This window comes from Babylonia areolata, chromosome 16 (genome assembly GCF_041734735.1).
Source record: "Babylonia areolata isolate BAREFJ2019XMU chromosome 16, ASM4173473v1, whole genome shotgun sequence".
Lineage (NCBI taxonomy): Eukaryota > Metazoa > Mollusca > Gastropoda > Neogastropoda > Buccinidae > Babylonia > Babylonia areolata.
Genome location: NC_134891.1, coordinates 9402790 through 9430011, shown reverse-complemented (window position 1 = coordinate 9430011; position 27222 = coordinate 9402790). Strand labels below are relative to the sequence as shown.

The 27222-nt window shown below is 44.8% G+C and overlaps 1 protein-coding gene across 7 annotated transcripts; it reads right to left on the bottom strand.

The window, feature by feature from the left end:
• Nucleotides 1-1644: 1644 nt before the first annotated feature.
• Nucleotides 1645-27222, bottom strand: LOC143291127 (uncharacterized). Of its 7 annotated transcripts, none has more exons than XM_076600762.1 (8): nucleotides 27121-27222; nucleotides 25036-25180; nucleotides 20559-21300; nucleotides 17849-18088; nucleotides 15846-15998; nucleotides 12472-12617; nucleotides 5601-5735; nucleotides 1645-2191 (listed from the first exon to the last, which is right to left on the bottom strand). In XM_076600762.1, the coding sequence occupies exons 2-8, from the start codon at nucleotides 25147-25149 to the stop codon at nucleotides 2135-2137; spliced, it is 1587 nt and encodes a 528-aa protein (XP_076456877.1). In that variant the 5' UTR covers nucleotides 25150-25180; nucleotides 27121-27222; the 3' UTR covers nucleotides 1645-2134. The 7 variants fall into 7 exon arrangements, with proteins under 7 accessions (XP_076456877.1, XP_076456880.1, XP_076456881.1 ...); XM_076600765.1 differs by having other exon boundaries at nucleotides 5553-5735; nucleotides 15846-16020; nucleotides 27090-27210; XM_076600766.1 differs by having other exon boundaries at nucleotides 15846-16020; nucleotides 27090-27210.

The window sequence follows — 27222 nt, the reverse complement described above, 5'->3', positions numbered from 1 at the left end:
GTCACTTCACACACACACACACACACACACACACACAGGGGACACTGTCACTCCGCTGGCTTCTCTCCCCTGTGGAGTGGGACAGGACAGGACGGGACGGGACAGGATCTCATCGCCCAAGACTGGATCTTCTGCCGCATCAGTGCGGGGTCAGAACTAGGATCCTGCCGTTGACGACGACCGGATCCTGTGGAGATAAGTCATGACTTCATGATGAGTGTCGGGCATCTGCTGTGAATGTGGTGGTTTAGCTTCTGGCCACAAATAAAAATGACCATCCGCTACTGTTGCTCGTCTGCGGACTTCCGTTCATTTTTGGGTGTGAATCTGTGAGTGATTTTTTGTGTTACTCTTTTTTTTTTCTTTTTTTTTTTTGGTCACAACACTGTGTGTGAAAGGATGAAGGGGGCAGAATGGTTAAGATGCTCATCGGCCAGTTCTCAGTCGGTTGAGGGTTTGAGTCCTGGTCTTGCCCTTTCTCACACGTTTGACTGGAAAATCAAACTGAGCACCTAGACATTCAGACGAGACGATAAACCATGGTCCTGTGCGCAGCACGCACTTGGCGCACTGAAAGAGAACCCACGACAACATAACATGCGAAATTCTGTCAAAGAAATCCCCTCTTGAGAAGTACACAAATATATATATATATATATATATATATATATATATACACGCACGCTCTCAAGGCCTGACTAAGCACATTGAGTTATGCTGCTGGTCAGGCATCTGCCTAGCAGATGTGTTGCGTATATGCAGTTGTCTGAATGCAGTGACGCCTCATTGAGAAACTGGAACTGAATCTCTGTGAAATTTGGGCTGCTCTCCCCAGGAAAGCGCTGTAGTGCAGCACCAGCTTTTTTTTTTTTTTTTTTTTTTTTTTCCTGCAAGTGGATTTGTTTTCCTATCAAAGTGGATTTTTCTACGGAATTATGCCAGGGACAACTCTTTCATTGCCAAGTTTTTTTGTTGGTTTTTTTTTTTTTGGTTTTGTTTTTACCTGCGCTAAGTGCATGCTACACATCAGGTCCAGTTTATCGTCTCATCCAAATGACTAGCGTCCAGACCACCACCACTCAAAGTCTAGTGGAGGGGGAGAAAATACTGCAGAGAGTGGGGTTCGATCCCTTGAAATCAGATTCTCTCACTTCCTAGGCGCACGTTTTACCTTCTTCTTCTTCTTCTGCGTTCGTGGGCTGCAACTCACACGTTCACTCGTATGCACACAAGTGGGCTTTTACGTGTATGACCGTTTTTACCCCGCTATGTAGGCAGCCATACTCTGTTTTCGGGGGTGTGCATGCTGGGTATGTTCTTGTTTCCATAACCCACCGAACGCTGACATGGATTACAGGATCTTTAACGTGCGTATTCGATCTTCTGCTTGCATATACACACGAAGGGGGTTCAGGCACTAGCAGGTCTGCACATAATTATGTTGACCTGGGAGATCGTAAAAATCTCCACCCTTTACCCACCAGGTGCCATCACCGTGATTCGAACCCGGGACCCTCAGATTGACAGTCCAACGCTTTAACCACTCGGCTAGTGCGCCCGTCGCACGTGTTACCACCAAACCACTGAACCACATCTCTCTCTCAAAGAAAAGTAATACATGTGAACAGCCAGTGGCTTTTCCAAAGTATAGTTCATTATTTCACTCTTATCAGTGATGGTCAACATATTATCTCAAAAAATAAATACCAACACTTCATATAGATGAGCAAGTGAATAGAATAAAAGCAGATATGACAAGGTGGCACGTTGTTGGGTAACAAAGAAATGAAGCATCATGGACAACTTAAAAATGTATACTCCTGAAAAGTTGTACAAACTTAAAAGCAACAACAAAACCCTCCAAAGCACACATTGCTCAGCAAGGTGGGAATTTGAGAAAGTAAAAAAAAAAAAAAAAAAGTCAGTGCAAGTTTCATGGCTATTTCCAAGTTGAAGGCACAATGGAAAAATAACAAAATAAGTCAGTAAACTGACATCTCACAAACAGATTATGCACAATCATCAAGCATAGTTACAGTTTGAAATGATGAGTGGGGATACAGTTTCAAAAGGGAGGGGGGTGGACTTTTTTTTTTCTTTTCTTTTTTTTTTCATAATTACTTGGAATTCCTCGTCAATCTTTGCTGGAGCAAGGAGACGACATTTCGTAGCGTGCCAGTTCCTGTGTCAGCTGATCCATTCATGTGAAGAGAAAAGTGCGCTGGCATGAGAATGTGTTCTGTTGCTCTCTCTCTCTCTCTCTCTCTCTCTCTGCTTATGTATCTGTGTCTCTCTCTCCTACACACACACACACACACTACACACACACACACAAACACACACACACACACTACACACACACACACACACTGGCCAAGTGCACTTTCTCCACCTCTTCCAGCTTCCTCCCCCCTCCCTCTCCTCACCTCCCCTCATCATCCTTTCTCTCTCTCTCTCTCTCTCTCTCTTTTTCTCTTTCTCTCTCTCTCTCATAGATTCTCATGATCTTTTCCACTGTCATCCTTAACTTCCTATGATGATGAAGTGAATGAAAAGATGACACATCTGCCTGGACGTACTTTCACTGAAAACGAAATTGAGGTAAAACATCTCACAAGACCTAGTCCCAGCTTCGCTGCCTAGTTTCCTGCAAAAAGCTTGCAGTCAGAAATATATATTATATATATTCTGGAATGTACAGTTGTTGTTTTTTTAAGCATCAACTTGTTTATCCATCATGAGAAATATAAGAAGTATACAGTGTGTGTCACAATCAACAGATATCACAGATTTTGAAACCGAGCTGTGAAAACAGAAATGTCAGCAATGTTCGGAGACATGTTTGTGACAAGCACTCTGTTGACCTTTTTTTTCATGCACAGACAGAAAGCATGAACCAAATAATGACTCACACACACACACACACACACACACACACACACACACACTTTTGACAGTCAAGCTGATTCCTAGGCAGCACTCCAGTTCAAATAACAAAATAATTTGCAATTTCTCTCTCTCTCTCTCTCTCTGTAGCTGGTATTCAACAACACTCTAAAAATAGTTTTTGGATATGGAACACCGAATCAGTGGCAAGAGTCAGACTTAGGGGGTGGGGGTGGGGGGGGGGGGGCGGTGGAAGCCATGCTTATTGGATGAAAATGTGGGTAAATATAATGAAACACACAGACATTTTTCTCTACATGTCTTTTTCTTCCGAAGTGACAACTCTACAGGCACGCAAGCTGTCCCTTCATGAAATGTACCCCATAACCACCTCAACAAATCCAAACGCACCAGAGACACTCGTAAGCACTCATTCTTCTTGACCATTGTCCAGTGGCGACAGATCTTGCACTATCTGCTTTCAGCCTCTATTCTGCCCGCCCTCAGTCCAGATAAGACTGAATTGTATTGTACTGCAGCCACTTTTTCTCCACAAATTTTCCATAATCAAGCAAAACAAAAAAAAGAAAAAAAAAAAGGAATACTATACAGTTCTTTCGTGGACTTCCAAAAAGCTTTTGATATTGTTTGACATGATGGGTTACTATCAAAATTACAAAAAAACAGAAATAACACAGCGTTGCTTTTTAAGGCTACAATATGTGCAAGAAAGAGTCATGGTCTTTCTTTAGAAATTCCAATTAAAAGAGGAGTCCTACAAGGTAATGTGTGTAGCCCTACACTTTTTAATATTTTTACCAGTGTCGTCATGAACTCTCGACAAGATTCATACTCTCTAAAACTCGACGAGTCAAGCCCATCTCAGATACCATGCTTGCTCAACACTGATGATAGTGTTATCCTGTCAACAACAAAAAATGGATTGCAAACAAAGCTTAACAGAGTAAAACGACTATTGCAATCAGTTGGGATTAAAAATAAACGAGGACAAAACAAAGGAAGTGATATTTTCCAAACATGATCCGGTGCTTCCACACTTTTTCAGGATAGGAGATAATATAAACAAAACTTGTTGTTATAAATGCCTAAGGATAATTTTCCACAACAGTATTTGTATTTGTATTTCGTTTTATCACAACATATTTCTCTGTGTGAAATTCGGGCTGCTCTCCCCAGGGAGAGCGCGTCACTACACTACAGCGCCACCCATTTTTTTGTATTTTTTCCTGTGTGCAGTTTTACTTGTTTTTCCTACTGAAGTGGATTTTTCTAAAGAATTTTGCCAGGAACATTCCTTTTATTGCCATGGGTTCTTTTATGTGCGCTAAGTGCATGCTGCACAGAGGACCTTGGTTTATCGTCTCATGCGAATGCCTAGCGTCCAGACCACCACTCAAGGTCTAGTGGAGGGGGAGAAAAAATATCGGCGGCTGAGCCGTGATTCAAACCAGCACGATCAGATTCTCTCACTTCCTAGGCGGACGCGTTACCTCTAGGCCATCACTCCACATGAAGTAGAAACAGAAGTTTTAAATTAGCCTTGGGATCATCTTGGTGAACAATTGACAAATCCGGTAATACTCATAGGTATTCAATAGCAAGACCATAAATGTAAAAACCATATGCCAAAACAGTCTGACACTTTGGTACCTCCTATCATGTCAGATGGAGCAGAGTTGTGGTTTCCCTGTGGTATTAAACAAAGGGACATTAACGCTGTACTTTCACTAGAGGAGTTCCTTGAAAAATTCTGAACAACACTTCCTCGTGAAAATCTTCACACCTGATCCAGTTAAAGACTGCTGGGTGCACAGTATCAGTATCAGTATCAGTAGCTCAAGGAGGCATCACTGGGTTCGGACAAATCCATATACGTTACACCACATCTGCCAAGCAGATGCCTGACCACCAGCGTAACCCAACGCGCTTAGTCAGGCCTTGAGAAGAAAATTTTTTAAATAATAATAAAAATAAAATAAAATAACAAAAAATAAATTAATAAATTAATCAAATAAATAATAATAGATAAATACATAAAAATACTACTAATAATAATGATGATATTTATAAGACACAAAATCTTGATGAAGTCGACTCTAAGCGCACAAAAAAAAGAGTAGCGTCCAGACCACCACTCAAGGTCTAGTGGAGGGGATGAAAATATTGGCGACTGAGCCGTGATTCAAACCAGCACGCTCAGAGTCTCTCGCTTCCTAGGCGGATGCGTTACCTCTAGGCCATCACTCCATGTGTAACTACAACCCTCTACAACCTCAACTATCTCAATTCATATATGAATGTTTCGAAGTACTCGTCAGGTTCTAACTCACACAGCTTCCATTAGTTTGGTTGGTTTTTGGCCTGTATTGTTGAGTTAATAAATAGTTTTCATAACAAATGAATATGATTCTGATTCACTACACACACATACGCACACATGCACACACACACACATGCAAACACACACACACACACAAGGACACAAACACACAAACACACACACAAACACACACACATTCATATCACTGCACATTCTGATTGACACACACACACACACACACACACACACACTAACATTACACACACAAGCACACACTACACACACACACAAACACACACACAAACACTACACACAACACACTCACAATTCACATCACAGCACAGATCTTAGATTTCTTGTGCTCTAGTTTGACCTCAGAGATGTAGCCCTCCAGCTCCGACACCTTCTCCTCCATGCGTGCCGTCTTCTCGCGCTCTTTCTCCAGCTGGGACGTGGTCAGCTGAAGCTGCCACCTCAACGTGCCACTGGTGCCGTCCATCTCCAGCCTCTGTGCCAACACACACACACACAGTAGAGCCAAGCAGTGACCACCTGACACTCTCAATATCTCCCTTAACCCTTTCGCTGCCAGGAAAATAAGATTTAAGTGAAATCGATTTGCCAGGGTTTTTTTCACACACACACACACAAAAAAAAAAAACGGGTATAAATTTTCAAAAAATTCTGTGCTCTTATTTATTGGAGAAAGACCCATAAAAGTATTTTCTGAAAGGTAAGTGAATAACAAATACAAAACACATGATGTTTTCCCATTTTATATATTTTTAGTGACATGCTGTTGTTTTGAAATCAGTGTTTTGTTTTTTTGTCAAATTTTCAACTTCTTCATTACAAACATTAGTCAGGTAATTTGCACTAAAATATCATATTTTCTGGACAAATGGATATCTGCACACACAAAATCATACTAGAACAACCACAATAAAAAAAAAAACAAAAAAAAAACCAGATAGATACACAATGCATTGTGACTTCCCCAAGTGATAATATGCATGTGAGGCCACACCCCCTTAGTCTCCACCCCCTCCTCTTCACCCCTCTCACACAGTGACTTTATCCAGTTCTCATCAGACCGTGTTGGCTGAGTGCCAAGAAAATCGCTCACACTATGTCCTGCTATTAATTCAGTCACTTTCTGTCGTCTGCTAGAGCTGTGCAGCCAGCATCTCTTACTGGTAGTGTAATTTGGCCACTCTCTTGATTGCTCCCTTTAGTTTCCATCAAATCGCCCTATAAATGTTCATCACTGTCTTCTCCTTCGAATTTATGCTTGTTCTGCTAAGATCTCCCCTCTAGGGTGCCTCAGTGCGTCCCTAGCAAGGGAGTGAACTCTGTAGCCGCACCTCCTCGCCACGTTAATGTGGGTGTTCCTGCGGGGACATGGGGCAGAATGGGCATGACCTAGTCATGGCGAACGCGGCACGGGTGCGGACGATCGGCGCAATAGCAAGACTAGCTCTCGGCAACTCACTCAAGAGAGGTCGCAGACTAGACTGGTCAGGGTAGATGGAGCTCATTAGCCTTGGCAGGCAGTCCATCTAGGAGAAGGGAAACTCTGATTTCAAACCAACGGGTGGGATACCCAGCAAACAATCCCCCCCTGTGCTCACAGGGCAGGTCTTTGGACCATGAGCCCCGGGTAGATGGAGCTCGTTAACCTTGACAGGCAGTCCATCTAGGGGAGGGATCCCCAATCTCTCACATCCCCCTGTGCTCACAGGGCAGGACTCTTTAGACCTGAGCTAAGGGAGAAGCCCCCTGACAGAAAACTTGATCCGGCCTGCCGAAGACGGAGTGTGTCAGCTACGGCGCAGGTTTCTGGTTAAAAATTCAGGACACACACGCATCAACGATCATGGTTATGCGTCAGACCACTTTGTCGTCATGGCGTCGTCCCTATCAGCGACAACCGGGGAGGGACGGAGCCGGGCCTCCTGCCTCAAAGGGGCCCACCAAAGCGACCGGTGCCTCTGTCAACCTGAAGGTCAGGGGAAGGCAGAGTAGAGTGACTGACCAGACAAATTCACCACCTGTCAACCTCACAGTAGCTCAGTGGAATGCAGAAGGGCTGAGAAACAAGAAACCAGAACTCCAGGAGTTTCTCCGAAATAACAACATTGATGTCATCTGCATTCAGGAGACCCATTTAAAAGATCCCCAAAGATTTTTTATTAGAGGCTACGAAGCCTTCCGCCAAGATCGAGAGGACAGACACAAGGGAGGAATCCTCACCCTCATCAAAATCTCCATCCCTGCAGTAGAAACAAGCAGATCGGGAAAAGAGGAGCTAGAGCATCACACAGTCAAGCTGCTACTGCCCAGCGGAGAACTACTGATCACCAACTGCTACAGCCCTCCAGGCTCAGCTCTAGCGCTACACAAAGTGAGACTTGAAGCTTCCAGACACCTTGTGGTTGGAGACTTCAACAGCCACTCGCCAAGCTGGGGCTATGAGGAAATGGACTCACGTGGTCAGGAAGTAGAGGACTGGATGATGGACAACAAGCTCATCCTCATCAACCATCCAGAGGACAAACCCACCTGCTACTCCAGAGCATGGAAGACCTGCTCAACACCAGATCTGGCCATCGCCACAGAAGAGGTTCAGCGACTCACCTCCAGAACAGTCAACACACAGCTAGGGGGAAGCGACCATCTGCCAGTCATCCTCAGCATTTCCAGCATAGGATGCACCCAGCACAGAATGGAACCCAGCTGGAACTTCAAACGAGCTAACTGGACTCTCTTCAAAGGAAAAGCAGACAACCTCTGCCAAGACATCAGTACCTCCAACAACCTCAACAACAATGTCAACCTTTTCAGCGATGCACTGCTGCGAGCAGCAAAGCAGTCCATCCCAAGAGGGAAACGCAGAAACTACAAGCCCTACTGGAGTGACACTCTGAAACAGCTCCATGCAGACCTAGACTCCGCCAGAGAAACCATGGAGCAGAGCCCCACTCCTGACAACATCCGGGAATACAACACCATCAAAGAAACCTTCCAACAGCAGAAGAGAACAGAGATACAGAGGAGCTGGAATGAGAAGACCAGCAGTCTCAACATGGAGAAGGACACCGGCAAGTTGTGGAACCTGACCAAGCTTCTGAACGAAGACACGGGCACCAGACACAGCAGAACTGTCATTGAGGAAAATGGCAAGCACCACGCGGGCAAGCAGGCAGCCAACATCCTTGCAGATTTTTACAGAGAGGGCAGCACCACAACACTCCCTGAAGCCCGAGTGCAGGAAGTCCAGAGGGAGATCAAGGAGAAGCTGAAACAGCAGAACCCGAGTCAGTCCATGATGACAGCCTTCTCCATGGCCGAACTCAGTGCAGCCATCAGGAAACTGAAGAAAAAGAAAGCCCCTGGGAAAGACGGCATCCCGAATGACATGATCAAGAACCTGGGACCTGTAGCCAGACAGAAGCTTCTCTTGATCATCAAACAGTCCTGGGACACAGGGAAACTTCCAGACCAGTGGAGAGAAGCCATCATCGTCCCCATCAGAAAGAAGCAGAAGGATAAGACTAAGAAGTCCAGCTATCAACCAATCAGCCTCCTGAGTTGTCTGGGCAAGGTGATGGAAAGGATGGTGAACACTCGACTCCTGAAACACCTTGAAGAAAACCACCTGCTCAGCAATACCCAATCAGCCTACAGGAAAAACCGCAGCACCGAAGACCAGCTGGTGTACCTTGCACAGGAGATAGAGACTGCCTTTCAAGAAAAGAAGAAGGTGCTTGCAGTCTTCTTGGACCTAACCAAGGCCTTCGACAAGGTCTGGAAGGCAGGACTTCTCCTGAAGCTCCTCAACAAGAAAGTGGAAGGGAAGATGTACCGCTGGATCCAGGATTTCCTCCAACACCGCAGGGCAAGGGTAAAACTCGACGGGAAAATCAGCCATCGGGTCACTCTACAGCAAGAAGTGCCGCAAGGAGGAGTCATTTCCCCTACACTTTTCCTCATCTTCATCGACGACATCGCTGAGAAGATCTCCAAGCATGTCTCCAGAGCCCTCCACGCTGATGACTTTGCTGCCTGGAGTGCTGCGGAATACCTCACGTCCGCCAGCCACAGAATGCAGGAAGCACTCAATCACGTGGGAACATGGGCCTCTGCCTGGGGAGTAGACATCAACACCACCAAGACAGTCTCAGCAATCTTCTCGCTGTCACCGATGTCAGAAACCTCCCACCTCAAACTGAACGGAATGCAGTTGAAACAGGATGACACGCCAATGTACCTGGGTGTGAAGCTCGACAAGCGATTGACATGGAACCCCCATCTCAAGGACATCGAGAGACGAGCAACCAGAAAACTGGCCATCCTGAAAAAACTCGCCGGGACCTCTTGGGGTGCCAACAGCAGCATACTGCAGAGGGTGTACACTGGAACTGTCAGGCCAACCCTGGAGTATGGCAGCACTGCCTGGGCCACGGCATCAGCAACCAACACAAGCCGCCTGAGCAAAGTTCAGAACGCAGGGCTACGGCTGATCACTGGCGGGATAAAGACGACTCCAGTTCAGGCGATGGAGAAACACACAGGCCTCCACCCACTCAAAGATAGACGAGAGGAAAAAGTCTTCATCCACAGCGAGAAGCTCCTGCGCATGCCAACTCACCCAATGCACGAAAAACTGAAGCACCCAACAAAGAACAGACTGAAGCGGACCAGCTTCAACCACCTCTCCAAGACCCTGCACCGCCAACATGAAGACCTGCTGCCCTCGTCCCCTGCCGAGATGGAAACACTCCCCGACTTCGAGGAACCGGCCGACCAACTGGAAGGAGTCTCAATCATCACAAAAGTCCCTGGCATCGACCAAAAGGACTGCCAAGCCCCTCCCCTGCTGAAAGCTCTGACATTGGAGATGATTGAGACTCAGTACAACCCCAGCGAATGGACGCACGTCTTCACAGATGGATCCTCGGAGGGAGCGGTGAAGAATGGAGGAGCAGGCATCTTCATCAGGCACACAGATGGAAGACTGACCCCTGGAGCCTTCCCCACAGGAAGAATCTCCTCGAACTACAGAGCGGAGACAGCAGCACTACTCCATGCTGCACAAGGCCTCAGGACGTCAGTCAACCCACCACCAAAGATAGCCTTCTTCACTGACTGCAGATCTCACCTGCAGGGACTCCAGTCAACCAGAAACGAACAGCAGCTGGCAAACATCAAAGCAGCCCTTCATGACCTTTCAAAACGGTCGACTGTCACTGTTCAGTGGGTTCCTTCTCACTGTGGGGTCATGGGGAACGAAAAGGCCGATGCTCTCTCCAAGGCAGGCAGCAAAATGAAGCAGTTCAGCCACCCCGTGACCTACAGAGAGGCCAGGACCATCATCCACAACCGTTACCAGAACCAGTGGAAGAGAAGGCTGGGTGCAAACAGTGGTGTCGATCCAATCCACCAGCTCCAGAGACACCAGCAGACAGTCCTCTTCAGACTGAGAACCGGCCACTGCCGACTACTGAGTCACCTTCACCGTATGAAGATCGCCCACACTGATGAGTGTCCATGTGGCACTGGACCCCAGACCCCTGAACACATCCTCCAACACTGCCCAACCCATGAAGCTCTACGGCGTCAAACCTGGCCAGGGGGCACGGAGCTACAGGCGCAGCTTTGGGGAGACCACCACGACCTGGAGAAGACCGTGGGCTACATCGTGGCGACGGGGGTGACCGTCTGACGCAGCCAAAACATCGAACGCAGAAGAAGAAGAAGAAGAAGAATTTATGCTTCAATTTCTGAGCATCAGCTAAAGAAAGCAATCTTGGCTGATTTAGTTCCCCATGATCGCATGTCTTGAGCACGGCGTCAGTCCGACATTTTGTTATGCGAGCGAGGAAAGGCGCCAGGCAAACAATATGACAGTAACCCAACCAAAACGTTCAAATAAAGGATAGTCTCATGATGTAGATGGTGTTTCTAGCTATGAACAGAATCTAGAAAGATTCCCCAAAACCTAAAGCTACTGGTATTTTTGTCAACGAACTGAATGCAAACCAGGGAAAAGTCAGAATATTCCGATGACGAGTTATCTCGTCACTGTGACAGCGAAAGCGTACATGCTTGGGATGATGAGTTATCTCGTCATATAGGCAGCCTAGGGGTTAATACAGTGCAAAAAATTTTTTAAAAAGGATCAACTTGTGATGTGGTCGCCACCTCAATGTGCCACTGGTGCCGTCCCTCTCCATTCCAGTCAATATTCCAGTCAGTATTCCTGTCAGTATTCCAGTCAGTATTCCTGTCAGTATTCCAGTCAGTATTCCAGTCAGTATTCCTGTCAGTATTCCAGTCAGTATTCCAGTCAGTATTCCAGTCAGTATTCCAGTCAGTATTCCAGACAATATTCCAGTCAGTATTCCAGTCAGTATTCCAGTCAGTATTCCAGCCAATATTCCAGTCAGTATTCCAGTCAGTATTCCAGACAAACTTGAAAGAAAGGGTGGGAGCCGGAATCGAACCCAGGCCCTCAGGGACACTGTACTGGCAGAAAAGCCTCTTAACCACTCAGCCCCCTTCCTCCTCACAGAATCGCAACACAACATCAGCGTCCAATTATCAAACCCAAAATAGAATGAAAAAAATAAGCCATAACTTTCTGTTTAAAAAAACAACATATATATATATATATATATCTAAGTGAATGTACCAGGAAGGCAGAACATAATAAAACCCAAAAACAAAAAAGAGTGACAGAAACGAGGAAATGTCTGGCACACAATTTCCAGACGGTGGGGGACACTACTTACAACTGAAAGAGCCTCCCTCGGCATTCCCCATCCCTACAGGAGACATTTTTTGCTTCACCAAGATTTCAGCTGAAAACACTGTGAAAGACTGTGCCACCATGGATTGAAATGGACGAACGACTCTAGGCCAAACAACCACATGGACAGAAAACTTACCCCTGAAAACGGTGTATGGCTGCCTACATGGCGGGATAATACACGTAAAAGCCCACTCGTGTGCATAAGAGTGAACGTGGGAGTTGCATCCCACGAACGCGGAAGAAGAAGAACAGAAAACTTGAGAGAAAAAAAAATCATGAGTAACAGAAAATATTCAAACCAGGACTGAACATATCGACAACTTAAGGCTGGAGATCTTTACACACAGGAGGAGCGGGGGGGAGTTGGGGGAGTTTGGGGATGGGGGGGAGGGGGGGGGGAATAAGAATGGAATGCGAACCATCTCCTTACCTTCCTCGTCCATTCCTGCACCTGCCGCGCCTTCAGCGGACCTTGCAGGCTGCCGTCCCTGCGCAGGTAGGCGTTGCCCCGGAACACGTACAGCTGATCCAGGCTGGGGATCTCCTTCACCTCCACCTCCAGCACCTGCAGACACTCTGCATCAAAACAAAACAACGCTTCATCACTCACTGTCACAAACATCATTTAACACCTGCACTCTGCATCAAAACAAACAACGCTTCATCACTTGCTGTCACAAACATCATTTAACAACCTGCAGACACTCTGCATCAAAACACAACGCTTCATCACTCGCTGTCACAAACATTATTTAACAACCTGCAGACACTCTGCATCAAAACACAACAACGCTCCATCACCCACTGTCACAAACATTATTTAACAACCTGCAGACACTCTGCATCAAAACACAACAACGCTCCATCACTCACTGTCACAAACATTATTTAACAACCTGCAGACACTCTGCATCAAAACACAACAACGCTCCATCACTCACTGTCACAAACATTATTTAACAACCTGCAGACACTCTGCATCAAAACACAACAACGCTCCATCACTCACTGTCACAAACATTATTCAACAACCTGCAGACACTCTGCATCAAAACACTCTATCACTCATTGTCATCAAAATCTTTTAACTCCTCTACACGCTCTGTGTCAAAACACACAACTCTCCGTTACTTATATAACACCTGCAGACACTCTGCGTCAAAACACACAACACTCCATCACTTGTGGTCACAAACATCATTTGACACCTGCACTCTGCATCAAAACACACAACACTCCATCATTAGATGTCATAAACATCATTTAACACCTGCGCTCTGCGTCAAAACACACAACCCTCCATCAACTAGGTGTCACAAACATCATTTAACACCTGCACTCTGCGTCAAAACACACAACACTCCATCATTAGATGTCATAAACATCATTTAGCACCTGCACTCTGCGTCAAAACACACAACACTCCATCATTAGATGTCATAAACATCATTTAACACCTGCACTCTGCATCATAACACTCCATCACAAGTTGTCACAAACATTATCTAACACCTACACTCTGCATCAAAACACTCCATCACTAGTTGTCACAAACATCATTTAACACCTGTGCTCTGCATCAAAACACTCCATCACTAGGTGTCACAAACATCATTTAACACCTGCACTCTGCATCAAAACACTCCATCACTAGTTGTCACAAACATCATTTAACACCTGTGCTCTGCATCAAAACACTCCATCACTAGATGTCACAAACATTTAACACCTGCACTCTGACATCAAAATACTCCATCACTAGTTGTCGCAAACATCCTTTAACACCTGCGCTCTGCATCAAAACACACAGCGCTCCATCAACTCGCCGTCACAAACATCATTTAACACCTGCACTCTGCATCAAAACACACAACGCTCCATCAACTCGCCGTCACAAACATCATTTAACACCTGCACTCTGCATCAAAACACACAACGCTCCAAACATCATTTAACACCTGCACTCTGCATCAAAACACACAACGCTCCAAACATCATTTAACACCTGCACTCTGCATCAAAACACACAACGCTCCATCAACTCGCCGTCACAAACATCATTTAACACCTGCACTCTGCATCAAAACACACAACGCTCCAAACATCATTTAACACCTGCACTCTGCATCAAAACACACAACGCTCCATCAACTCGCCGTCACAAACATCATTTAACACCTGCACTCTGCATCAAAACACACAACGCTCCAAACATCATTTAACACATCAAAACACACAACGCTCCAAACATCATTTAACACCTGCACTCTGCATCAAAACACACAACGCTCTATCAACTCGCCGTCACAAACATCATTTAACACCTGCACTCTGCATCAAAACACACAACGCTCCATCAACTCGCCATCACAAACATCATTTAACGCATTCAACCCTAAGGAGTTTAGAGCCTCGGGAGGCCTCCATGCCATACTGATTGGGGGAAAAAACACAGAAAACATATCACTTTTTTTTCCCTCCGAATTATGCATAGTCACATCCGGAAGTACTGTCGAATTTAGTTCCCTTTCTTTGAGGTTTATGCAGACATAGGATTGTGGTTTATGGAGACACAGGATTGTGGTTTATGCAGACATAGGATTGTGGTTTATGCAGACACAGGATTGAGGTTTACGCAGACATAGGATTGAGGTTTACGCAGACATAGGATTGACATTTACGCAGGCATAGGATTGAGGTTTATGCAGACATAGGATTGTGGTTTATGCAGACACAGGATTGTGGTTTATGCAGACAAAGGATTGAGGTTTATGCAGACATAGGATTGACATTTACGCAGGCATAGGATTGAGGTTTATGCAGACATAGGATTGTGGTTTATGCAGACATAGGATTGAGGTTTACGCAGACATAGGATTGTGGTTTACGCAGACATAGGATTGTGGTTTACGCAGACATAGGATTGAGGTTTACGCAGACATAGGATTGTGGTTTATGCAGACATAGGATTGTGGTTTACGCAGACATAGGACTGAGGTTTATGCAGACATAGGGTTGCTAAAACTCTTAAGAAGACAATTTTTGACGCCAGAGCAACGCTCGGCCATAGCGCTCAATGAGCGGACACTTTACATCAAACAAAAAGGAAAGAAAGAAAGAAAGAAAAAAAGGTACATGTACACTGGTAACAATGCATGCCCTCCCCCCCCCCCCCCCCCCCCCCCCCATTCCCCCACCACACCAACCCCCCCAAAAAATGACTGCATGGAAAATAGATCGGCAAATGAGCCCTTTTCCCTTCAACACAGAAAGGAAGGCAGCTGCAAAAAGCTGTGGACTCATCGACTGCCTAGATGCCACTCATGCAAATCTGCTGTGACCAAAAAAAAAAAAAAAAAAAAAAAAAGATCCACAATACACACAAAAAAGTAATACAATACAAAAAAAAGGAACACAACACCAACCGAAAAGTAAAACAATACCGAAAATAGTAAAACAAAAGAGTAATACAGTATTCCCCCCACCCACCCACCCCCAAAAGTAACACAATAACCAAAATGAAATGTGAAACAAAAACCACAAAAGTAACACGATACCAAACAAAGTAATACAACAACAACACACACACACACACACACACACACACACACAACACACACACACACAACACAACACACACACACACACACACACAAAACACACACACACACACACAACACACACACACACAAAACACACACTTAAAACAAAAGAAAGGTAACAGAATACAACATCTTCCCAACCCCCCCCCCCCCCCAACCCCCCCCCGCCCCCTAACCACCGCGCCACCTTGCACCGACCCACCTGACATGTGGCCGCTGGACTCCATCAGGGGCACGAAGCGCACAGTGTACGCGTGGGTGAAGAGCGGGGGGTCGATCCCCTTGAGGGCGTCGTCGATCAGCAGCCTGTAGTCGTCCTCCTTGGACTGAGGGCAGGAGATGCCCGTCACAACGCCTGCAGCCACACCACACGCACACTGTGACAGTCAGACGGGGGCGCAACCGCCGCGTGGTTCTTCTTCTTCTTCTTCTTCTTCTGCGTTCGTGGGCTTCAACTCCCACGTTCACTCGTATATACGCGAGTGGGCTTTTTACGTGTATGACCGTTTTTACCCCGCCATGTAGGCAGTCATTCTCCGTTTTCGGGGGTGTACTGATGGCTGCATATTGGGTGCTCATCATTCATTTCCTGTGTCATTCAATCAGATTTCAGTCATGCACACATTCACACTCAGACAGACCCTCAGATCAAAAGTCCAACGCTTTAACCATTCGGCTATGGCGCCCGTCTACTGCGTGGTTAAAGTGTTGGACTTTTTTCAACCTGAGGGTCCCGGGTTCGAATCTCGGTAACAGCGCCTGGTGGGTGAAGGGTGGAGATTTTTCCGCTCTCCCATGTCCAACATATGTGCAGAGCTTGCTAATGCCTGAACCTTCTTCACGTGTGTATGCAAGCAGAAGATTGAATATGCATGTTCAAGATCCTGTAATCCATGTCAGCATTCAGTAGGTTATGGAAACAAGAATATACCCAGCATGCAAGCCCCCCGAAATGGTATGGCTGCCTACACGGAGGGGTAAAATAAAGAAAACAGTCATTCACATAAAATGTTACACAAGTCTGTCTGAGTGTGAATGTGTGCATGACTGAAATCTGACTGAATGACACAGGAAATGAATGATGAGCACCCAATATGCAGCCATCAGTTGGCTCTACCCAGGTAGGCAGCCTGTTGTGCAAATGACCCCGTGTTTCTAAAGCGCTTAGAGCTTGGTCTCCAACCGAGGATAGGCGCAATCTAAGTATCCATACCATCGTCATCATCATCCTCATCAGTCACTGAGTCAGGTTCGGTTTCAATTTCAGTTTCTCGAGGAGGAGTCACTGCATTCAGACTAATCCATATATATATATATATATGCATATATATATGGATTAGTAACTCAACACGCTCAGTCAAGCCTTGAGAATAAATAAATAAATAATCAAACACTTTAAAAATAATAATAATAATAATAATAATGAATAGAGCTTTAGAAAGAAAATAATAAAAGAATGATAATGATCAACAAAAAATGACAAGGCACAAGCAGAGACAACAGATGAAACAGAGAGAGAGAAAAACAGAGACAGCCAGCCAGCCAGCCAGAAAACAATGACAGAGACAAAGAAAAAGGCACAGAACGAGAGGTAAAGGACACAAGCAAAAAACAAAACAAAACAAAAACAAGCAAAAAGCCATGAAGGTTAGGAAAGGAGACGTAAGAAAACACACACACACACACACACACACACACACACACACACAACAGACACACACACAACACACACACACACACATACACACACACACACACACAAACATACATACATACACACACACACACACACACACACACACACACACACACACACACACACACACACACACACACACACACACACACACACACACACACACACACACACACACACACACAACAGACACACACACACACACACACACATACAAACATACATACACACACACACACACACACACACACACACACACCACACACACACACACACACACACACACACACACACCACAAACACAACACACACACACACACACACACACACACACACACACACACACACACACACACACACACACACACACACACACACACACACACACACACACAACCTTCAAACAAACCCCCAAACAAACAAAGAGAAAAACAAGAAAAGACGTCCTCCCGATTCTCTCTCTCCACCCTCACCCACGCCCCACCCTCACACACCCCATCACCACGCACCTTTATCGCTGACACCAATGTACAGCGTCCCTCCCTCCGCGCTGTTGAGGAACCCGCAGACGTACTTGCCCACCGTGTCGATCAGCCAGGCGCGGTCCTTCAGACGCCCACCCTGCTTGAACTCGCTGTGCCGTGTCTCCCGCCCGATGGCCTGCCCCACCCGGTAAAAGTTGGTCACCAGGCCGTTGCCTGCACCCGGGGTGGACGTGGTCACCGACACTCTGGACGGCAGGGGCAAACCTGTGAGACAGACAGTTCTTGTACAGCCGACGGTGGGGTGACAGCCTGGAGGTAACGCGTCCGCCAAGGAAGCGAGAGAATCTGAGTGCGCTGGTTCGAATCACGGCCCAGCCGCCGATATTTTCTCCCCCTCCACTAGACCTTGAGTGGTGGTCTGGGCACTTGTCATTTGGATGAGACGATAAACCGAGGTCCCGTGTGCAGCATGCACTTAGCGCATGTAAAAGAACCCACGGCAACAAAAGGGTTGTTCCTGGCAAAGTTCTGTAGAAAAAATCCACTTCGATAGGAAAAACAAATAAAACTGCATGCAGGAAAAAATACAAAAAAATGGGTGGCGCTGTATTATAGCGACGCGCTCTCCCTGGGGAGAGCAGCCCGAATTTCACACAGAGAAATCTGTTGTGATAAAAAGAAATACAAATACAAATACAAATTCTGTACAGCAGGGGCAAACCTGTGAAACAGACGGTTCTTGTACAGACCACATTCTGTACAGCAGGGGCAAACCTGTGAAACAGACAGTTCTTGTACAGACCACACCCTGCACGGCAGAAGCAAACCTGTGAAACAGACAGTGCTTGTACAGACTACACTCTGCACAACAGGGGCAAACCTGTGAAACAGACAGTTCTTGTACAGACCACACCCTGCACGGCAGAAGCAAACCTGTGAAACAGACAGTGCTTGTGCGGCTGACATTCTGTACAGCAGGGGTAAACCTGTGAAACAGACAGTTCTTGTACAGACCACACCCTGCACGGCAGAAGCAAACCTGTGAAACAGACAGTGCTTGTACAGACCACACCCTGCACAACAGGGGTAAACCTGTGAAACAGACAGTGCTTGTACAGACCACATTCTGTACAGCAGGGGCAAACCTGTGAAACAGACAGTTCTTGTACAGACCACACCCTGCACGGCAGAAGCAAACCTGTGAAACAGACAGTGCTTGTACAGACCACACCCTGCACAACAGGGGTAAACCTGTGAAACAGACAGTGCTTGTACAGACCACATTCTGTACAGCAGGGGCAAACCTGTGAAACAGACAGTGCTTGTACAGACCACATTCTGTACAGCAGGGGCAAACCTGTGAAACAGACAGTTCTTGTACAGACCACACCCTGCACGGCAGAAGCAAACCTGTGAAACAGACAGTGCTTGTACAGACGACACCCTGCACGGCAGAAGCAAACCTGTGAAGACAGAGCAAACCTGTGAAACAGACAGTTCTTGTACAGACCACACCCTGCACAGCAGGGGCAAACCTGTGAAACAGACAGTGCTTGTACAGACCACACCCTGCACAACAGGGGCAAACCTGTGAAACAGACAGTGCTTGTACAGACTACACTCTGCACAACAGGGGCAAACCTGTGAAACAGACAGTACATACGCATACAGTCATCAACAACCATTTACCTAAAGATCTAGTCATCAGCCCCGTCCATATGTAGGATGTGTAATGTGTAATGTGCGGTTGATGTTCAAATGTGTGTGTGTAGCGGAGGGGGCAGCCAGCATTTCTACTTCTACTCCCCTCCCCCACCCCTCCCTCCACCTCCACTAGAAGATCTTGAGTGGTCATCGGGGTGGTAGTCTTTAAGATCAAACGATAAACCGAGATCCTGTGTGCATCATGCACATAGCGCATGTAAAAGAACCCACGGCAACAAAAGGGTTGTACCTGGCCAAAGTAATACGCTAAAACCAACTCTGATGATGAAACAAATAAACATGCAGACCGAAAACTAAGAAAAGAAAAGAAAAAAAGAATGGTACTACACTGTGGCGACAGTTTTCCCACGGAGAGCAGCCCGAATTTCACACAGAAATATATATAATTAAAAAGTTATTTGTATTTGTTTTGTTTTTTATCACATCAGATTTCTCTGTGTGAAATTCGGGCTACTCTCCCCAGGGAGAGCGCATCGCTACACTACAGCACCACCCATTTTTTTGGTATTTTTTCATGCGTGCAGTTTTATTTGTTTTTCCTATCGAAGTGGATTTTTCTACAGAATTTTGCCAGGAACAACCCTTTTGTTGCCGTGGGTTCTTTTACGTGCACTAAATGCATGCTGCACACGGGACCTCGGTTTATCGTCTCATCCGAATGACTAGCGTCCAGACCACCACTCAAGGTCTAGTGGAGGGGGTGAAAATATCGGCGGCTGAACCGTGATTTGAACCAGCGCACTCAGATTCTCTCGCTTCCTAGGCGGACCACAATACAATATCATGCTGGTCATCAGCTTCACCACCAAAACGTCTTATTACAGTGTAGCATCACAAACATACATTTGCAACACCTTCAAAACTTTTGTGACTTTGGAGCTTCGCAAGCACACATCAGTGACCCCTAAACCTTCCCTCACTCCAGAGCCTCGCAAGCATAGATCAGCAACACCTAAACCTTCTCTCTCCTCAGAGCCTCACAAAAACACACATTGCGTGCGGAACCAACCTGTGGTGGAGGTGGTGGTGCTGGTTTTACTGACGGGTGGCTGGATCCCGCGGTCCGACACTGACCTTGACACCGGGTCCACGTTGAACTCCTGAGCCAGGCGCTGCACCCCCCCTGCCCGCGGCCTGGCATCTGGAAGGGGGAAGTTTCTCCTGGAGCTGTCCACCTTGCCCTCTAGCTCCCCGGACACTCCAGAGCAGCTGGAAGCATCTCTGGAAAGTGCCGAGGAGTCTGTGTCTGACTCGGATTGCGAACTGTCGTCATCTGCCTCCTGAAGCGATTTCCGGCTTCGCTGAATTCCCTTGTACGGTTTCTGCAGATCGCAATGACTGCTGCTGGACTGACTTGTCGTGGCTTCACTGAAACCGGAGCACTTTTTCTTCCTGTTCCTGTTTCTTCGATTGGAGCTTGATCTGTTTCTTCTGCCATACCCGTATGAGTGACTGGAGGACGAATGATTTGTTGTGCATGACGTGGAATCTACTACCGGTGTGTCATTCTTTCTGTTCGGCCTTGACCTTGACCTTGACCTGTATTTGGGGCTTTGGGAGAGGTTCGGACCAACTCTAAACTCACTGGGGTGAAAGGTGATTTTGCTGAGATCGAAGACATTGAGCACGTTGTCAGTGGAGGAGAGCTGAGCCAGCAGGTTGCGGCTGACTTTGATGTCTGGGAGCTCTACGATGGCAAAGGCTTCACTGGCTTTGAAGGTGATGTGCACAAATCGTTTGGCCACTTGCACCTGCACGGCAAACAACAAACGTGTCATGAGTGCACTGTCTGCACACTCCTCCTCCTGGATCTGATCACAGACACACCACCAGACTTACGGACTGAGCATCATCATGATACGGATACCTATTGGTGCTCGTCCTCGGTCGGAGACCAAGCTCTAAGCGCTTTGCAAACACAGAGTCATTTGCACACTAGGTGGCATACCTGGGTAGAGCCAACAGACAGCTCCCACTGGGCGCTCATCATTCGTTTCCTCTGTCATTCAATCAGGTTTCAGTCAAGAAAACACACGCACACTAACACTGACATGTAACATTTTATGTGTACTACTGTTCTGTTTATTTACCCCACCATGTAGGCAGCGATACTCCATTTTCGGGGAGTGCATGTTGGGTATGTGCTTGTTTTCATAACCCACCGAACGCTGACAATTGATCTTCTGCATGGATATTCACACGAAGGGGGTTCAGGCACTAGTAGGTCTGCATATATGTTGACCTAGGAGACCATGTTGGTCTCCAACGCTCTGACCATTTGACCGACCCACAGGTCAAAGAGATATCGGATATGGCGTAACCTTGCCCTGCTTTACATTACTTGAAAGACGCCGTTCTTTCTCTGTTTCTGGACCTTGCGATTGGAATGAACTTCCTTTTTCGCTTCGTCAAGTCTCCACACTCAGTTCTTTCAAGTCTGGCCTTAAAACCCACCTCTTCCCAAAATAGCCTCCCTTGCCTGCCCTTCTTTGTCTTTAGTTTCTACAGTATTAGAGTCATGCATGCGTGTGAATGACTGGTGCGAAAGCGCTTTGATTTGTCTCTGCACAAGATCCAGCGCTATATAAATACCATTATTATTATTATTATTAAATGACACAATATCACAGAATATATCACGTCCTGCTGACACCACTTTACCTCAAAGACCAACATCACAACATGTATCATTCAGACACCATACACCGCGATGAAGACAAGCATTACAATGGGTTTTTTCCCCCAACGCCATAGATTGCATGGAAGACAAACATCACAATCTTTCTGACACAATACACTGCACAGAAAACCAACATCACAATAATGTATTTCTCTTTCCAACAACACAGACTGCAAAGAAGACCAACATCACAAGAATGTATTTCTCTTTCTGACAACACAGACTGCAAAGAAGACCAACATCACAAGAATGTATTTCTCTTTCTGGCAACACAGACTGCAAAGAAGACCAACATCATAAGAATGTATTTCTCTTTCCGACAACACAGGCTGCAAAGAAAACCAACATCACAATAATGTATTTCTCTTTCCAACAACACAGACTGCAAAGAAGACCAACATCACAAGAATGTATTTCTCTTTCTGACAACACAGACTGCAAAGAAGACCAACATCACAAGAATGTATTTCTCTTTCTGACAACACAGACTGCAAAGAAGACCAACATCACAAGAATGTGTTTCTCTTTCTGACAACACAGACTGCAAAGAAGACCAACATCACAAGAATGTATTTATCTTTCTGGCAACACAGACTGCAAAGAAGACCAACATCACAATAATGTATTTCTCTTTCTGGCAACACAGACTGCAAAGAAGACCAACATCACAAGAATGTATTTCTCTTTCTGACAACACAGACTGCAAAGAAGACCAACATCACAAGAATGTATTTCTCTTTCCGACAACACAGACTGCAAAGAAGACCAACATCACAAGAATGTATTTCTCTTTCTGGCACCATACATTGCATGGAAAACTAATATAACAATCAGGGTTCGTCACTAACGGGAGCGCTGAGCGGAACGCTCTGAAAAAACAAATTGCGCTCTGGAAAATTCCTTGACTCAGAGCGCTTGCGCTCTTGATTTTGAAAAGACATAAGCATACACTACTGTATCTAAATTGTTATTCCATTGTCCATCACAAACAAGAGTCAAAAGCGCGATCGTTTTGCACTGACCGAAGTTTGAAAGCCGTCTGTTTACGTTTTGTTAGTTCAACCGGAAGTAGGCCTAGTGAATCAGGGGAGGCTATGCAAAAGAGCGCTCTTCAGACTTGAAGAGTAGAAAAGTGGAGCGCACGATCGATTTCGCGGCCGTGCAAAATCAAAATGCTGAAATATTTGATCCCAAAAAGGAAGGCTGACGGTTTTTAGTGTGCGCTCTTAGTTTTCAGTTTGCGCTCATCAAAATTCTGAAACTAGAGCGCAGGCGCTCATGTGAAAAAATGTTAATGACGAACCCTGACAATACATGAATCTTTCTTACATAAAGTTACCACAAAATCATGCTGGAAAAGTACACTCTCTACCCTCCTTCCAACTTGTCCCAATGTATATGTCTGCCTATGGCTAAAACGTATGAAACCAGTGTCTTTATCCGACATCACAGATCACACGGAAGAACAAAATCACGTTAAAGGTATCTCTTTGACACAAAGACTGCAAAGAAGACCAACATCATTATACTATATATATATATGTGTGTGTGTGTGTGTGTGTGTGTGTGTGTGTGTGTGTGTGTGTGTGTGTGTCTGACACCATAGATGGCAGAGAAGACCAACACCACATTTACATATATATTTTTAGAGAGAGACAGACATAGACAGATATAGATAGATAGATAGATAGATAGACAGACAGACAGACAGATAGATAGACATATAGAGATAGAGATAGATAGATCTTTCTGACACCAAACATTACATGGAAGACCAACATCACAATATATAGCTTCTGTTTTCCCTTTCTCACCCTCTCCTGTCAAGCCGTCAAAGTAAAAAATATATCAAACTTTTTCTTTCTTTTTTTTTTTTTAAACAACATGAGTCAATCTACATGTGCTAACCAGGAGTGTCAGCCTGGCAGTAACGCGTCTGCCTTGGAAGCAAGAGAATCTGAGCACATTTTTTTCAAATTCCACTTTCATCATTATTTTCTCCCCCTCCACGAGATGCCTTGAATGGTGGTCTGGACACTAGTCATTTGGATGGGATGATAAACAGAGGTCCCGTGTGCAGCATGCACTTAGCACAGGCATATAATAGAACCCATGGCAACAAAAGGGATTACCCTGGCAAAATTGTGTAAAAAAAAATAATAATAATGATAATAATTTTTTTTTTTTAATCACTTTGATAAAAAAAAATAAATTTTTAAAGACTGACAAAAAAAAAAGGCTGGTGCTATCAGTGTAGCGATACTTCTCCCTGGGGAGACCAGCCCAAATTTCACACAGATAAATATGCTTTGACAAAGAAGTAATACAACACAACACAACACAACACAACACAACACAACACAACACAACACAATATAAATTAGCAAGCTACTCACCTGACATCTAGACAGCAGACTGACAATACAAGACAAGACAACACAACACAACACAATATAAATTAGCAGCTACTCACCTGACATCTAGACAGCAGACTGACAAGACAAGACAAGACAAGACAAGACAAGACAACACAACACAATATAAATTAGCAGCTACTCACCTGAAATCTAGACAGCAGACTGACAATACAAGACAAGACAAGACAACACAACACAATATAAATTAGCAGCTACTCACCTGAAATCTAGACAGCAGACTGACAAGACAAGACAAGACAAGACAAGACAACACAATACAATATAAATTAGCAGCTACTCACCTGAAATTTAGACAGCAGACTGACAATACAAGACAAGACAAGACAAGACAAGACAACACAATACAATATAAATTAGCAGCTACTCACCTGAAATTTAGACAGCAAACTGACGATGAGAGTGGCCAGCTTGGCAGGATGCAGGTCATGTCTCAGCCCTCCGATGTACAGACCTGGCTGGTGGGGCACCCCCGCCTGGGCCATCTTCACTAGGGGGGGTCAGCACACAGCAAAACTAAGCCAGGAAAAAAAATATATATATATATAAATATATAACGATAATAAAAATGTACTATTGTCTGTCCATCACCAATCTAGCTATTCATCTATCTATTTAGTCATCTTCTACACATGATCATTAGGCAGATGATTGTTGTTGTTGTTGTTGCTGTTGCTGTTGCTGTTGGTTTTGTTTTAGTCAAAAATTTCTCACAGTTACAAAAAAATAACCCTTGTATCTCAATAAGTTGATGATTTTTTAGATGTTAATTGATGAACTGAATGTTTGCTATATGAATGTTGAATCACACTGATGTTGTGACGTGTCAAAATTCAAGTGAAATGTATAACCTTGTGTACAAGGGGAAAAAATATTTTTTAAATCTTTTTTTTTTTTTTTTTTTTTTAAATAATAATACTAATGTACATTTACATCGCACCTTTTCTAAGAGCTCATGGCGCTTTACATGAAAGAAAAAGTTACAAATTATGTAAACCATTCATGACCACCCTTTCTCAAAACCCCTCCCTCCCATCATGACATCACTTTCATGGTTTCACTGTCAAACTGATATGCATGATCGTTAGGCAGTTAGCCCTCAGACCCCGTTTTCAAACTACAGGTGTAGATGGGAAATTACCTGGCTGTCTAAAAGGTTTATATCTTATTTATCATCTTTCAGGTCAATCTATGCTGTTCCTTGCAAGTTCCCAAGCCCTGTTCATTAAGCAGCAGAGGGTCAAAATATGCATGTTGTGGGTCTTACAATCCATGTCAAAGTTTTATGGATAGTAGAAGAAAAAAAATATATCCAGTAAGCTCTGCCACTGAACAAGGAATGTACCTGGTAGCTTGGTAGACTGTATAATCATAGTAGCTTTCTAAATAGTATATGGAGACCAACAACGTATATGGAGACCAACAACTTCCTAAAAGGCAGAATATAGTAGCTTCCAAAATGGCACACCATGTAATTGCTACCCAAATGACATAGAAAAAAATGCTACTCCTGTCAAAACCCACTCTTAACTTCATAAACAAGAGCTTGTTGGATTTTGCTGCTTACAGAGGAAGGTAAAGAATTATCATACCAATCCAGGTTGTGAACAAGATTCAATGTAAGACTATTTTCATAGTTTCAAAAGAGTGTTGTGTGCTGCTTTTGGGAGCAGTGCAAAGCATCACGGGCTGACAACTCTGAGGTCATGGGTTCAGACCAAGGGACCATATGATCAGGTGGCATCCATTTCACGAATGCACCTTTGAGAACAATGCTCATATTCCCGACATTGCAGGTATCTGTATTTGATCTCTCAGGCCTACATAGTAACACAGTTGACACTGGGCTTTACTAAGAAAGCGAAGCTAGATTACTGCTGTAATGTATAATCTCAAACCAAAATGGATGGCAGCAGTCACTCTCATCATAAAATAGATCACAGAACTAGAGGAAAGTTGCTTCAAATCATGTAACTCCTAATGCCCACCTTTCATGCTGACTTCAGTTCAACAAACACACAAACTCCAGTCTTCAAAAGCTTGCTTACAATTACATTGCAGCAAAACATTTCTAATTCCTGTGGTAACTGCATTGACTTATGACACAAATTTATTATCTAACAGTTACTTGTGTCTTGTGACATAAATCTATTATCAGTTACTGCCAACTACTTGTAAATTTATTTAAAGACCTAACAAATATAGCTTAATGTTGAAAACTGACCGTTTTCATATGTTTTATCTACATTTATTCATGCAGATATAAGTGATTAATTCCAGTAAATGAATTCATAACTACATAGGCCATGGGGGGAAATAACATAACATCAGAGTTCACACGCTGAGAAGTTTGCAATCAAATGAATATTACTCATTTACTGGTTCATGTAATGTATCTAAGAACACATTCATCTTTCTGTTTCACCGAGATTTTGGTGTAGCTGACATCGTCAGACCTTGATGAAACCAGTCATGACATAGGTTTCATTATTTTCGTAGAATTGGAGCCTACTGGAAAAAGATTGGCGTCAAAACGCCATTTTGGTTGTTTGGGTGTT

Bases quoted from the DNA above. Each gene is read 5' to 3' on its own strand.
- LOC143291127 (XM_076600762.1), bottom strand. From the start codon at position 25,149: ATGGCCCAGGCGGGGGTGCCCCACCAGCCAGGTCTGTACATCGGAGGG. The intron at 12,618-15,845 runs GTGGGTCGGTGC...GTTTTGATGCAG, and splicing joins GTCCAGCGGCCACATGTCAG to AGTGTCTGCAGGTGCTGGAG. The intron at 5,736-12,471 runs GTAAGGAGATGG...GTGTTGGCACAG, and splicing joins TGCAGGAATGGACGAGGAAG to AGGCTGGAGATGGACGGCAC.